The sequence below is a fragment of the Bombus flavifrons genome, chromosome 4 (genome assembly GCF_040668555.2).
Source record: "Bombus flavifrons isolate JBK064 chromosome 4, iyBomFlav1_principal, whole genome shotgun sequence".
In the NCBI taxonomy this organism is placed as follows: domain Eukaryota; kingdom Metazoa; phylum Arthropoda; class Insecta; order Hymenoptera; family Apidae; genus Bombus; species Bombus flavifrons.
Window position 1 is genome coordinate 1,331,136 of NC_138445.1, and position 15,348 is coordinate 1,346,483.

General features: G+C 36.7%; 1 protein-coding gene across 3 annotated transcripts in view; it reads right to left on the reverse strand.

Moving 5' to 3' along the window:
• LOC138179191 (CCR4-NOT transcription complex subunit 6-like) overlaps positions 1–15,348 on the reverse strand; it is an 828,627-nt gene that overhangs the window by 254,527 nt on the left and 558,752 nt on the right. For all 3 annotated transcript variants that reach the window (XM_069111736.1, XM_069111735.1, XM_069111737.1), the window contains exon 6: positions 12,638–12,686. In XM_069111736.1, coding sequence (XP_068967837.1) covers positions 12,638–12,686 — 49 coding nt within the window. The remainder of the gene's footprint in view (positions 1–12,637; positions 12,687–15,348) is intronic.

The following is a 15,348-nucleotide window of genomic DNA, read 5'->3' on the forward strand; positions in this document are numbered from 1 at the left end:
AATATCAGCACAACAGAGCCTTTTCCGAGCACTCGCTACTCGAATAGCCAAACATCAGAACGCTTTATTATCCAAATTTATGAATTTTTTATTAGCGATCGTATAGAATCTATGTATCACTTTGGTCGATTTAGTGAATTGTAATTCTAAGAATTGAATCTGAATTCTAAAAATTAGAACAGATACGAAAATACGATGTAATTAAAAGACGCGAAGGCGACGCAGGTACAGAATCAGAAGCAGAAGTACATGGCGTTGGAAACGTCAGGATCGCAGACATTGAAAAACAAAAACACGATATTGAAAATTATCCGAAGCACGTAGATTTCTCGGTAGACAAACCTTAAATACACCGACGTAATGAAATGGCTTCGTCGCGAGACGAAAATAACGACGATTTTATACAAATGGAAACAACAAACGAAAGTGGTAACGAAGCATTTGCGGTACTCAAAAAAGGGCTTTGATGGTTCCAAGTATACAAAGAATTCATTTTCAAAAGTGCGAAGTAACAGGAAAAAGATTAACACGTTGACCATCACGACACCCGTATCCGGGTGTCAGCAAAGTTTCTGGTCAGGTCACGTACCCATATTCGGGTGTCGCTTATTTGACGACTTGCGAAGGATCGTCGTAGGTATTTGAAAAGATATTCCATAATAATAAAACTGTTGAATTGTTATAAAATAAAAATACGAAAATGGTTTATTAAAAAAATTATTTAGAATGTAAAACTTTAAAGCATTCTATACATAGGCGAGATTGGTCGGGACAATTTGGACAATAAGTTGTTGTTTTCTTTAAATTCTTTTCTGCCTTTGTTCGGTCTATTCGACGTCTTTTATTCGCATAACATAGTTTGCATGCGCGTCTAATGCTTCTTCCGGAATCATTTTTCCGAACGGTGATATTATGCTGACTCCGTCGAAGACAAGGATTTTTTGTGTTTTCAGACAACTCTAATAATTTTCCAACTAATAATTGTCTAAATATTCTAATATTTATATTTTTCCTTGTTGCGATTTTGTAAACCGTCGAAGCGTTTACAACAGAAATTCCCAGAAAGAATTGAACGCCAAGTTTTCTGTACCATTCGATTCCTTTTCTAATTGTGGTGGCATAAGAAATCATTTGGTCGGAATAATCTATACCACACTTTCCTTCGTTATATTCAACAACAGCTAGTGGTTTTAATGTTGCGAATAAATGAAGCGAAAGATCATTCTTGAGACCACCACTTGAGCGACTCGCATTACTAAAATATCATAGCATAAATAAATAATATAAATAGCAGAGAACGCTTGGTACTGCTGTACGCGTGGCCTGACGGAGATTTCTTTAAAAACACGCGTGGCAGTCAACGTGTTAAAGAGAAAAATGGCAGAAGATGCTGTGATTTTACAAAACTGAATTAAAATTGAGAAATTAATGTGCAATATAATTCTACGTCCTATAATGGACGAATATTTAGTAACTCTATGGAATTGCTTACGTTGAAAGAAATATGTAGCAAAAAGATATGAGATGCATAAACATTTAACGAAACTATCAATTAATCTTAATACGTGTTTAAGCAAATGCAATGTCTCTCTGTTAGTTCGGATAAGACAGGCTCTACTGCATTTAGAATTACTTAGGTTTATTTTACTTTATGGTATTTAGTATTTTACGTTAAAGACAACGCGCGGTTTTTGATACATTTATCGATAATCGCCAAGGTAAAAGTTACTGTCGTGTCAGTATGAAACCATGTGTCAATTAGCACATGTCAGCGGATTAGATAAACGTTTCTTTCCCTTGAGTCTTCTGAGTAAACCCGAGTTTTCTATCCTGTGTTCACGTGCTTTGTAATATCTTCGTCTTTATATCTTCTAATAATATCAGCTACAATTAATACTCGACACTAACAATTGTGCAGTTTCGTGACAACTTACAAACTTTTCTCTACGATAAATTCCAACTCGTCTTTCAACAAAACCATTACATTTTCCTCTCTATTTTAAATTTCTTGGTACGTTAAAAAATATTGACGTTAAATTCTTCCAGGCGTTAATTACACGAACTAATTATACGAAGTAAATCTATTCGCAGTTTGAACTGTTTCTAAGAACTGCTACATCGCAGAACGTAATTGAATATCCGAATATTAATGTGACGTGAAAATGAGACAATTTTTCGTTCAAAATTCACTCTACAATAATCTCCTCTTACACAAACCACAAATACAAACAGTGTCCTGTCCGAATCTGAATATGATTAACTGTCATGCTTTTTTTCACATCGTATTCTTCATAACTCGCTTAATGAAAAACAATGAAATCTACTTTTCTTTCTTACATAGGCGTAGATTTAACGTCGTATCAAGTACAAAGCGGATATGGTTAAAGTACCATGTCAATTATTTTGCTTTCAAGAATTAAATTGCTTTCCTTTCTTTAATTGGTATCGCTTTTTGCGGTAGATCTACCAAGAACAGAAGTAACGAACGGAGAAGCGTTATTTTTCATTTTTCTTGTTCCCCTCGTGTCTCACATACCTTTATTGTTTTTAGTACTCTCCTAAATGACCAAACGTAACACAGTAGAACTTGGTACATTGCAACGAAATTGTAGTTAGTGCGCAATTAAATGAACTCCTGCCGATTGATTCCACTTGGCTAAACCTCCATTACTTGAACGAAAAATCTTGAGCGATGAGATGAATCAGTGAATTTCAATCACACCAACTGCTTACTGTCTGACAGGTTCGTACAAACGAGGTTTTATCGTGCGTAATCTTCAATATAGTAGAATCTTGATTGTCAGGATTAAACCTGACACACGTTAATCGAATTTTTTTTCGATAATAATTGTTTTCATTCGAGAGACGATCATTGATCTCTCCATTTCTCTCTTGACCTCTTTTACAAATATTGCTACTAAGCAGGAATTTCCGAATAAAAAGGTAATAATTTCTAGCAATTTCTATTCTGCATCGTCCGATTTTTCATATTCCTTTGCATTTGCAAACTTTTATTCCCGAAATGTGAATTACATACTGCAGTTTACATTCTTCTTTCCACCTCTTGATGCAAATATAATTTGTAACAATACATTTTCAAACGTGTACTTAAACTGTCGCGTTTATTGTAGCATTTTCATAGTAACGATAATCCAATTCGTATTATTTCGTAGTAGCAATTTCTCACGACCCCAAATATTTGACATCGCGGAAATGAAACGTTTCGCGGATACTGTACATGACTTTAATTAAAATTTATTTGAGAAAGTAAAAAAAAAAAAAAATAGAAGTGGCTAAAAAAAGGGAATGCTGAAATCGATATTAACACTCTGACAGATTGTGCTTTTAATAGAGGGATTTAACGAGAAACTTTGACCTCTCGCCTATCATACTTTGCGCGGTGTAACTTCAATTTACCAGACTAGTTTTAATCAAAGATGAATAGAATTAAACTGTTATGTCCATGCAAGAAGTTTGTCGAGAAAAAGAACGAAGCAAGCGATGAGATCTATTATCCTCGCCAAGTTCAAAAAAAGGCCCTTTTGTTCCGCATTGTTCTCCATTGCGTAAGATAACGCAGCAGCGTTTCACACCCGAGGCTGTCCGATGAATATAGCGTTGCAAGTAGGTTAACGCTGGGAAATCGTATTGCTAAGTTGTTGCCGAAATCCCAGCAGTAAAGTAAACAGTAGCCCGTATAATGTGCTTCGCGAAATAAAAGCCAAAGAGATTTTATTGCTGCCGGAGAACAAACTTTCTAAATTACCGTTCGCAGGACATAAACCTCGTTACATTCTGCATGAAACGATTCTTAAATTTTAATTTAATGGTTTCTCAACATGCATAGAGACTTGGAAAATAAGCAAACTGTGCAACGATGCTTTATAATTCGGCCCGTATCTTTGATCTTGTTTAAACTTCAATGTATGGAAAAAGGACTGTTTGAGAAGATGAAAATATCATTTGAAAAGCGATTGTTGCGAACGATTCTAAGTGCTTTTAATTTCATATTAAAAGTAAAGCTAAACCAATGTTAGAACTCACGTTTAATTTTGTAATTTTTATTTAGAAATTTATTTAGTTCGCGAGTAAGTGGCCACATAGATATTTAAAAAGGTAAAATATGATTTGAGAAAAGTGTTGCAAGCAATTCTAAATACTTTTAATAACATACTAAAACTAAATCTGAAGTTAACTATATAAACACAAATTCAGTGACAGTAAACGCTAAAAAGTAAACAGGTGGAAAAGAAAGGTTCAATTTAATGTTTATTAACGATGAATGCGAGTAACAAAGACTAACAAATAAATAATAAATAAAAGTATAAATCATGCAGCGCTAAAGCGTGCAACTAACAAATTGCAATAGGTGAGAACCTAAATTGCAAAATAGAATAGACACGTACGTACATTATGGGCATTTATACATTCAGTATTCGAAAAAATTGGGGTTTATGATACTTTATCGCATAGCCGCCGACTTGCTAAAAATTTATTTATATTAATTAAGGGTTGTAACAAAAGTAAGTTTAATTAAACTTAATATTTTTTTTTTTTTTTTGGCGAACATCTGTGTTACAACCCAATAAATCTACGTACAAAATGATTCATAAACATACGCCCACACTTTAGAAAGCGAATGTACACATTGAAACGAGTAAAAAGCATCATATGAAAATACGCGCTACGTAGCTTAGTTTTCGAATTATGGATATTCAATGAAAATGTTCAAGTGTTCTGCCTACACTGCCCACACTGTCTCGATATTTATACTGCACGCCTTAACGTTGCCTGTATACACAGCTGAAGTATTAGGTTGTCCGGAAAGTTTCTTTCGTTTCATAAGGAAATAACAGACGCACAATGTTTTTTGTTTTATATTAGTTTATTGAACTGTGCACAAACATGATAATAGAAATATAACGAAATGGATCGATGAAATAATATGGAGCAGAAATTGTTGTTTATCTATTATTTCACTTATGAAACGAAAGAAACTTTTCGGACAACCTAATATATTTTGATCTACAGTAAATTTTACGACTTTTATTTTTCAGCTATCAGAACAATAATGAAGTCACAAGGACATAATACAGGCTACCTGAAATCCTGTCTGGTTGATTATTACACGAAGAAGCTAAATTATCTACAAAATGTTTTCCATTTGTGCATCAGCCTACATATTGCGAAAGTAAATATTTCGATTGACCATTAGACTGAATTTTTGTGCAATTAGGGAAAACACGAAGATAATGAAATGCGAAAAATGCTGTTTAATATGCAAAAATATACACTGTATTCGTTACAACATTTACCGGGTAAAACAAATATTTGCTTTAGGTTTCTATAAAATCGTGAATTTTGCATAAACATCCACAATCCATCGACGACGATTACATCTAATAGAATTCTACGGATATTTTCGAATAAAAGTCGATTAAGTTCTAAGAGAAAACCATTTCCTTTTCGGAATTGTTATTAAAGAATGGCCGAACGTACGGAGTTAGAGTTGCCCGTTTATATTCTGAATCGTCGATAACGAATCTTGAATTTCAGGCTTCGAATCCGATCATGATCTTCTATTTCCGACACGATGGCACTGCAATTCGCAAATTGAATTTCAGATTACGAAATTGAAACTTCAAATTCGAAAGATCAAATATGAATATCAAACCGCTTGCTATTGATTTTCGCAAAGAAACGATGAATCGGCCGTGTCCCTTGCGTTGCTCTCACTTCACGGAAGATCAAATCCGATTCGGTTTCGCAAATACACGTTTTTACCAACAGTTAGTGGGTGTACCGTGGCCAGTTGCTTTTTATTCCTCCGACGAGCTTTCTTCGCCGCAACGTAACTCAACTGCGAAGTGTGAGCCGCGTTTCGCGCCTCGAGTTTTTTTTTTTTTTTATTTAGTTGTTTACATTCACAATTTATCCAATTTGGACATTTGGTAGAATTTTTTGGCTGTTTGATTATCACGTGGATGGCTACCCCCAGCGGGGTACTATCCTCGTGTTTGTTAAGTTATGTCCTTTATGAGATCTGTTGGGTGTTTCTGTTGGAATACAACGATATCAATCGCATACAGATGAGGTGATCGATCGTACGGATTCTTTCCTTCGTTGTCCAGCGATATCCCCACTAGCGTGCATTCGTGAGATGTACCGCGCCGGCTAGCACATGCATGCTCTTTCGAGAATTCAGCGGAAGAAGCGTAAGGATATGGATGGAACATTCTCGATGAGCACGTCGAGAAACTACTAGAAGGTTCTGTGGCACATGTGACGCCACACAGACACCCACACAGGTCACACTCATTACTGCATAGAGACCGGGGTTCTAAACCTTTTCAAGGGCCATGGGTCACTAAGCAAGTCAGTCCGTGAATAACTAGCCAACTGTCTACATTCCACAACACTTACTTATATTCACTGTAATAATTGTTTAATAAATATCACATTATATTATTTCAACACAAACATTGTGTCTTCCACAGATTATTAATCTCAATTCCAAGATTAAATTCTAACAGTTTCCTTTTTAGTCTTCTTTCTATGCTTGATGTGTTGATCGTTTCCGCTGCCAGCCGGTTCGGGTGCGTTGTTATTCTTTCTCTGTACCTTCTTGCACATCTGCTAATCTCCTCCTTGACCGTTGGTATTGCCAGATCTTTCCGAATGTCCTCGTTTCTAACGTACCATGGGGCGTTTACTACTGTTCTAAGAATTTTAGCTTGCATTGTCTCTATTTTGCTTATATGGCTCATTGCTGCTGTTCCCCATAGTGGTCGCGCCTCGAGTGACCAGAAAATCCTCCGAGTATTTGCACTCGAAATATAACGACATTCACCAGACACGACATACCAGAAGAAACCATAGTTTCGCTATACAGCGTGGTTCGATTAAATAGGTTCGCCTAGATATCTGTATCATTTGTTGTTGCATAAGAAAGCTTATCAGGAGAAAGTTATGCAGTAAAGCTTCTCAGAAGAAAGTTTCAGAGAGCACGTGTAATGCTGGAAATAGGCTAAAATAGAATTGTAGCGATCATATTTTCACGACATCCCAAGGTGACTGGAATATTTCATCGACGATCCTATATTTATTTCTGGATATCTTCGTAGAGTGTGAAAAAACAAATTCGACGACGTTGGCAACGTTCGACCGACCTTCTTCTATGACTACGCATTAAATCTCTGCAAACTACACGGTGCTTAATCAGCACAATTGAACTAACGTAATTCACACTGACGTTTTTCTAACGCGATAAACGTCTACGTGCTGAGCTAAATGAACCCACGCCAATAGACCAATTTACCGAATGGTCTTGGTTGAAAAAAGCGAGGGGAAAGAAGAAAAAGAAATTAGCCCGTCACCATAACAGAAAATTTACAGACGTCCATCGATCAACTTCAAAAGTGATCGAAAAAATCAGGCCTAAAGTTCTCAGCGAACCGCCCAACATCCCCGAAATTGTTTCTAGGAAACACAGGGATAGAATACCTGAAGAACATTAACCTTCTTGGGCTCGTTTTCTACAGCAAATTAACATCCCCCGTACGAAGCACCTAAAAGAATCCTACGCAAAAAGACCAAGCATCGCTAAATCATTAGCCAACGACAACTGAACGGTAGTTGGAACGGAAATTCGTTTAAACAGAAAAGGATTTATTTCAGTAACAAAGTGGAACACGTTACGATAATTCCTATTAACCGTGCAAGTTATGTCGCGGTATCGACACTTTGTTGGTACAGTGCAGTTAGCTATCTTTGATTGGTAACTGGTTCTCGTCATGCCATTCACCGGCAACAAAGAACAGCTTCTGCATTCTCCTGGACGCGTGCGTTTAATCACTGTAAATTCCATTTACCGGTGTGACGCAACCTTTTGACAAAAGCGATACCTAATACCGTGTGTACACGGGGGGCCGACGTTAATCGGCTCCTGCTACCGCAATAACAAGGCAGATCAGCGCACGAAGCGAGACCTTTGCACGATGGCTCACGGGGATTACGTAGACCGGTTGAAACGACAGAAACGCCAGAAACGACGGATACGTGCTCCAACGACGAGATAGTTGGGCAAGTTGCCACAACGTCCACCCGGACCCGCTCTAGCTTCTAGGAACCTAGACTAATTACCTACATACTATCAGTCGCCAGCTGGCCTTCGTGATGCTGACCTGCCTGCAGTTCGGCGCGATCGTTTTTCTATCACGGCGACCGAGACTAACGGGTCGGGATGGATAGACACGCAGCATGTCCTTCTTTATCCTTGAAGAAGAAAATCTCTGGAAACGGCGCAACGCGGCACTAATTAATCGATTGATCGATCGATCCGGTCGAGTAAAATTGTGTAATTAATTGACTAATTAATTAAGGCCGTGGCTTGTCGTCTCCGAATACGGTCGCCGGTGAGCGCGGAAGGAACGTTGATTATAAGCCCTCAGGTTGATTGTTATAGGTGGTTAATTAATTGCTCCCGGTATCGAAATTACGCAGTTCCGAGTGTTTTCGCAGATTTATCGACGAAATGTCTGTCAACGGCGACCCCTTCGATTACCCTAAAAGTATCGAAAAGAACGATTTTTAACTCTGTACGTGGTTAGAGCTTTGTACCGTTTTCCACGTTTTCGTGATTTTAATCTCGCCCGAGATTATTTTTCTCATTTTTATTAACACGATCGAAGGAATGAAACCTGTATAAAGATTTTTTATATGTCTGCATATTATGTGCACTTCGTACATCTCTGCTGCTTTAAATTTAATTTCACACGAATGCGTAAAACTGCCCAGTCTACTAATAATTTAACGTGAATTTAGCGAGCAGGGAGACACTATTTCGAAAAACTAATTTTCAAAATGTAGAACAACCTAGAGGAAAAATAATGTCTTCCTGTTTAAAGAAGTGAAAGCAATGACAGTGATTTAAAGGAAGAAAATCTAATTTCCGATTTTGATCCGAAATTCTAAAATAAACTAAACTAAGTATAGCATTTTCTATTATACTTAAGAGGTAAAATAATATCCTAGCGAGGTTTCATTTTGTTAATTATACTTCCGAAAATTTGCTTAAAAATAGTATCGTTGTATTATGCGATAGGGCTACGGTAAAGGAATATTTAGTCATTTTTCCATGACATTTAATTTCACCACTTTGCGCGTGAGTCATCCATCGTTACTCTTATCGTTGCTATTTATCCTCTTTCTGCTCTTCCTGTTCTTTTATGCTAAGACTGTTACCGGACTGGAAATGGAATGCAGTTAGGTGATCTTTAATCGCTTCAGCTCGCAAAACTTTTCACGGTTAGGTTTAACTGTTAACTACTCGCGCCAAAGGGAAGCACATTGCGCGTTCGAGCTGCATAATTTCGCGAGTTTTGTAGCTACACATTGAGCCGGGAAGCTACGGCGAAGGATACAGTTAACCGAAGAGGCCCGCCCTGAGAATCAGATTACTGTTTGGGCCCAGGTTACCGAACGTAATTATCTTACGATTAGCAAGTGCTCTAGTGCTGTTCCAAACCAGGCTACTTCTACAGTTCTGACCGCTATTAGAACCTGCACAGCAAACTACGCCAACTACTATGCCTTTAGAAACTTGACCAACGCCTACGCTGCAACCCGGCAAGTTGATAATGAGAGTGACGGTTCCAAAATCGATAAACCGAACGTAATTAAATGTGAACAATCGTTAATTTATAGTGAAATAATTGTATGTACGCTTGCGCTCGAAACTTTCAAGCACTCTTTACTTTGCGAACGGAACTAGCTTTTTCCTGCATTTTCCGACCAACCAGAATATCTTGCAATTATAACTTTCATCTTTAAATAGAATTAATTACGTTTTATATAATATTAGGTTGTCCAGGAAGTGTCTTTCTTTCGCCAATGTGTTTTTTACAACAGTGCACCTTCGTACAAACACAAGTTTGTGAAATGTCGCGGTGTTTATCTCAACAGTGGAAAATGAATCGTACGTAATTCGACAAAATAATATAAAACAAGAAACGCTGTGCGTCTGTTATTTCCTCTTAAAAGGAAAGAAACTTTTCGGACAACCTAATGGAAGAGTAATATCACGAAGAAAATTTTTCTTTACATAAGAAAGTCATCGTCCTTTTTAAATTTATTTATTTCGTGCAATCTCTGGGCAACAAGAATATATTGTCATTATAACTTTCAACTTTAGGTAGAATTAATTACAGTTTAAGTCATAGAAGAATGATATTACGAACAGACTATTTCTTTACGCAAGGAAGTCACTGTTTCCTTTCTAACATGCTGGAAAATGTTGACTGACATGTTTACAAAGATAATACAATCTGTGTACAACGATCAATGGTTTCAATGGTTTTGCAAATTGCTCTTCTACGAATTTCTACATGAAATTTTGCAATTACCTCGCTTAAAATTGAAGCCAAACCATTGGCAACTAAAAGATCGGAACCTACGATGATATCGATAATTTGAAAACATCGCAGATTATTTGCCACATTTTTAATAGAAAATGTTGTTTCCCTTTATTTGATCTTATCGTTTATCTGACTAATTTAATACGTATCTATATACACGTATTACTTGCTATTACGTAACAAATTCATCGCGATGATGAAGAGATTACGACGAGGGATAGAAATAATGGAAATAAGCCATCGATGGAACGTATTAAAATGGTTTAATTAATCAATGCAGTACATTAAACTGCTATGCGCGTGGTTTCGAGAAAAAAACTCGGCAAACACGTCTGCACAAGCGCAACTTCAAGTAGGAAGTCTAATGAGCGAATGCGCCAATTAAAACGGCGCAGTAATTAAATGACTGATCGATGATGGGATTAATGTAATTACGACAAAGTAACGTTGCATTGGACGGTATAATCAATAGATACTCGCTAATGGCATCAACGAGAGTCGATTATATGCTATACGTCCTTGTATTCATTTAATCCGTCATTAACCCGAGACCATGTAAAACGACATCAGTTGATTATGGATAATTATAAAGTCATACCGATGGAATGTCAAATATTACAGTATCTATGTCTATTCTTTAATCATGCTATGTGCGCTGCTCTTTCTTATTTATGTCGGGACAATGGGCCTTTCTTTTAGAATTTTGCCAAGATTCCCAATACTTTGGTCTAAACTATTCATTATAGCTGTGATTAAATAATAGAACTTAGAAATAGTTTCTGTGATACGATCTGATTATGTTTGCCCAAGGTTTGTGACAGTGGGCTTGGGGTCGAGGTGACACAACTGGTCGCCGAACGTAGCCACGGTCACGGGATGAACGTTTTTACTTAACAGTAGAAGTACCGATATCGAGGGACACACGCTGTATTAACAAACAAGCCCCGGGCAGGAGCAATGACGGCTCTACGCGGGTCTGCCTAGTAACGGCGCCTGGAATTTTGTTGATAACCCCGGTCAATACGCAATTGACAAATGTGATCGTGTCAGTCTTTTATTCTTGTGATCTCCTTGGAGAGTTTACTCACAACGTCGGGTCAGTCAGTCTGAAAGATACCGTGCTTCACAGCTAACGTTACTTTGAGTTACAAAACATATTCAATCGTACAAAGAGTTATCCCGTTGACCGTGGATTCGTTTGAACCTAAGAACATTGTCTTTACTTAAGAGTGTCTAATAAACACGTTAAATTGTTAAACCCTGTTAAATCAACACTCGTACACATAATTGTAAATATAAACCTCATTGAACAACTACGATGGCTTGTCCTAATGAAGATACACAACGCGCCCCTAAAACTAGCGCCGACCCGACAAACCCGACATATAAATATGCCGATTTTTATGCATTTGTGAGGAAACTTAAAGGTGCATAGAATGTATGTTACGTGCAAAAGTATACAGGGCGTTCCAGTCTTCTATGGTCAAACATTTCCAGTACGTTCTACGGGTCAAGATAGGAAAAATGTGTCATTGGAGGCATCGTTAAAGAATTTTAAAGAGTAATAAATTGAATTTATTGCCGCCGTCAATCGTGTATTGACAGCAGTGAGGAACATTTTGAAACGAAGTTACGATTGGAGTGGTCGAGGTGTCACGTTACCTTCTGACCACTGCCGCATGTAAATATTTCTGATACTTTGTACCGCAGTACGTCTCATCTCGTATATTTTTTGAGATAACTCTTTAACAATGTTGTCAATGACGTGTGTTTATACGACGTCACAATGTAGTGACATTTGAGCGAGAAAACTGCACCTCCCTGTATATTGGATTGTAATAAAAAATTCGTTCTGGTTTTACCATAATTATACGTATTACGTATTATATTGAAACAAATATAAAGACAGAACGAATTTATGCGACAGTCCAATAAAATAGAGAGAACAAAGTACTCTGTGTAATATTTAGTAGGCGATAGAATTTTTTAAATACCGAGATTCCACTTCTTTAAATTATATCTTTTTAATTTACATTTACAAAAATATGCATATGTAACCGGAGCCTAACGATTAGTATTTCTACAGTAAAAGATTTTCATCGGTGAGCATCGTCCGGATTATTAAAATTGAAAACTGCAATTGTAATGCGCGTTTGCAATAGAAATTTCATTGTCCATCGATCAATTCTATATATGAGAGTTAAAAAATTAACACAGCTCACCTGATAGTTGTAATGTAGCAAATTCGATACAGACTAAGCAGCAGCTTACCTGAAATAAAATACGACAGAATGTAATTAACAATTTCGTAAAAGAATATCTTTGTACGTAGTTAAAATGTGCATATTAGCATTTAGCATTAAATTTAAAATTTAGCTACTTCTGTCAAGATTACTTCGTAACTCATTTATTTATCTACATGTTTAATTAGGATTTCATGGATTCATAAGGCTAAATTAATATTCATAGAATGAAAATTTTAGTTGCAAATCGTAAGAAACGAATCAGAAATAGTTTTCTAAAGTTTAATCGGTTAAGAGGCACATAGTGGCAATGATGAAGCAGTAAATTTGCAAATCTACAGTCAATTGATCTTCTTTAATTCTAAACACACACTACCTAGGTATACTATTTCTTAATAAAAGTCCATTCCATCGATAATTAAGTTTCCAGCCAATCAGTTGATATAAAGAATGCAGTAAAACCATACCTTCTCCCCTAATCCAAATAAACATAATTTACACGTATCTGTAAGAATTTATTTCATCATTATTTCATTCTTTATCTCTAGCTCCAATCTATTTTATCGTACACGTCAGTGAATTAAGACAATTGTTGCTAAAAAAATTAACAGTTGGTACCTTTCTTCTGCAATGCTCTAATCACACGATATTAAGTGCTCTCTACACGTTGAAATAAGTTGCGATGCATCGACGCTTTGGTTTCATGAAATTTGCAACAGTTGCAGTTCACCTCTGCATTACCAATTCTTCTCAGTTTGCGATGTGGTGCCAGCGTTGAAACGCGTGTTTCGAAATGTTTAATTATTTTTCAGCTCCAGTATTATTATCATTGATTCATTAAAGACCAAGCTGTGAAATAATGTGTAGAAGCTACGTGAATCGGACTTTATCAAACTTTCACGAGAACCGGAATTTTGCTTGGAAATTTCGATGAATCGAAACCTTCAAATCTCAAAGATTTCAGCTCTTCCCTTGAGGTTCGTGTCACCGAGGCTCGACTTTTACGATTCAAATTCATTTTTAAATTCAATAAGATGGAATAATATGTAATGTAACGTGTACAATAATGTGTAACGTTGGTCCTTAACAGATTAACACGTTGACCGCCACGACACCAGTATTCGGGTGTCAGCAAAGTTTCTGGTCAGGCCACGTACCCATATTCGGGTGTCGCTTATTTGACTACTTGCGAAGGATCGTCGTAGGTATTTGAAAAGATATTCCATAATAATAAAACTGTTGAATTGTTATAAAATAAAAATACGAAAATGGTTTATTAAAAAAATTATTTAGAATGTAAAACTTTAAAGCATTCTATACATAGGCGAGGTTGGTCGGGACAATTTGGACAATAAGTTGTTGTTTTCTTCAAATTCTATTCTGCCTTTGTTCGGTCCATTCGACGTCTTCTATTTGCATAATATAGTTTGCATGCGCGTCTAATGCTTCTTCCGGAATCGTTTTTCCGAACGACGATATTATGCTGACTCCGTCGAAGACAAGGATTTTTTGTATTTTCAGACAACCCTAATAATTTTCCAACTAATAATTGTCTAAATATTCTAATATTTATATTTTTCCTTGTTGCGATTTTGTAAACCGTCGAAGCGTTTACAACAGAAATTCCCAGAAAGAATTGAACGCCAAGTTTTCTGTACCATTCGATTCCTTTTCTAATTGTGGTGGCATAAGAAATCATTTGGTCGGAATAATCTATACCACACTTTCCATCGTTATACAGCTAGTGGTTTTAATGTTGCGAACAAATGAAGCGAAAGATCATTCTTGAAACCACCACTTGAGCGACTCGCATTACTAAAATATCGATGGAAGCAGAAAACGCTTGGTACTGCTGTACGCGTGGCCTGACGGAGATTTCTTTGAAAACACGCGTGGCAGTCAACGTGTTAATAAGAGGTACGATGACCATAAAGAATAGAAAATTATAGAAGGTTGCTTTCGAAAGGAAATTTATTCCCCTGGAAAATTATATTCGATTGCCTGGTTCCTGCATCGACACAAGCTGCTTTCGATACAGATCTATGTATGTACATACATTGTAACATGTATCATGAATTCTAGAGATATCGATGCCATGCATCGCAACATGTTTCGACGTGTAGAGCCTCCTTAGTTCGATCTGTGATACAAGCGTAGGTTAATTTGACCTAAATTTCGAGTAGCCATTAAATTCTATTATTTTGACGTTGCACAAGTCACAATCGGCTATTATGTGAATTTTACAAATTTATCGCCTTGAGCAATCCATTCACAATGCCATCGATGGAGTGCGTACTTTTCCATAAAAAACTTATTAAATTTACAGGCAAAGTGCAAGAATACGCAGAATGCGCGTGATGTGCTTTGCACAGCACATAAAATATGCAAAAATATGCAAAGCTTAGCAGCTATTAAGCTACTTAATAAGTAAAACAAATTTCTGTTTAGGCTCCATTCTTTTATCTACCTTCCTATGAATTTACACAAATATCCGCAATCTAGTTGTAAATTTTACACCGACAGAGAGATGCTTTAACTAAAAGGAAAAAGAGATCAGTTATGCTACTTTGCAAAGCCATGACCACGATAGCAGAGGCCAGGACAAATAATTCATATTTGCTTAGAAAAAAGAATTTATATTCCTAGGAAACGATAGTTAAACAACAACTTCCGAGATTATATTTTTCGGC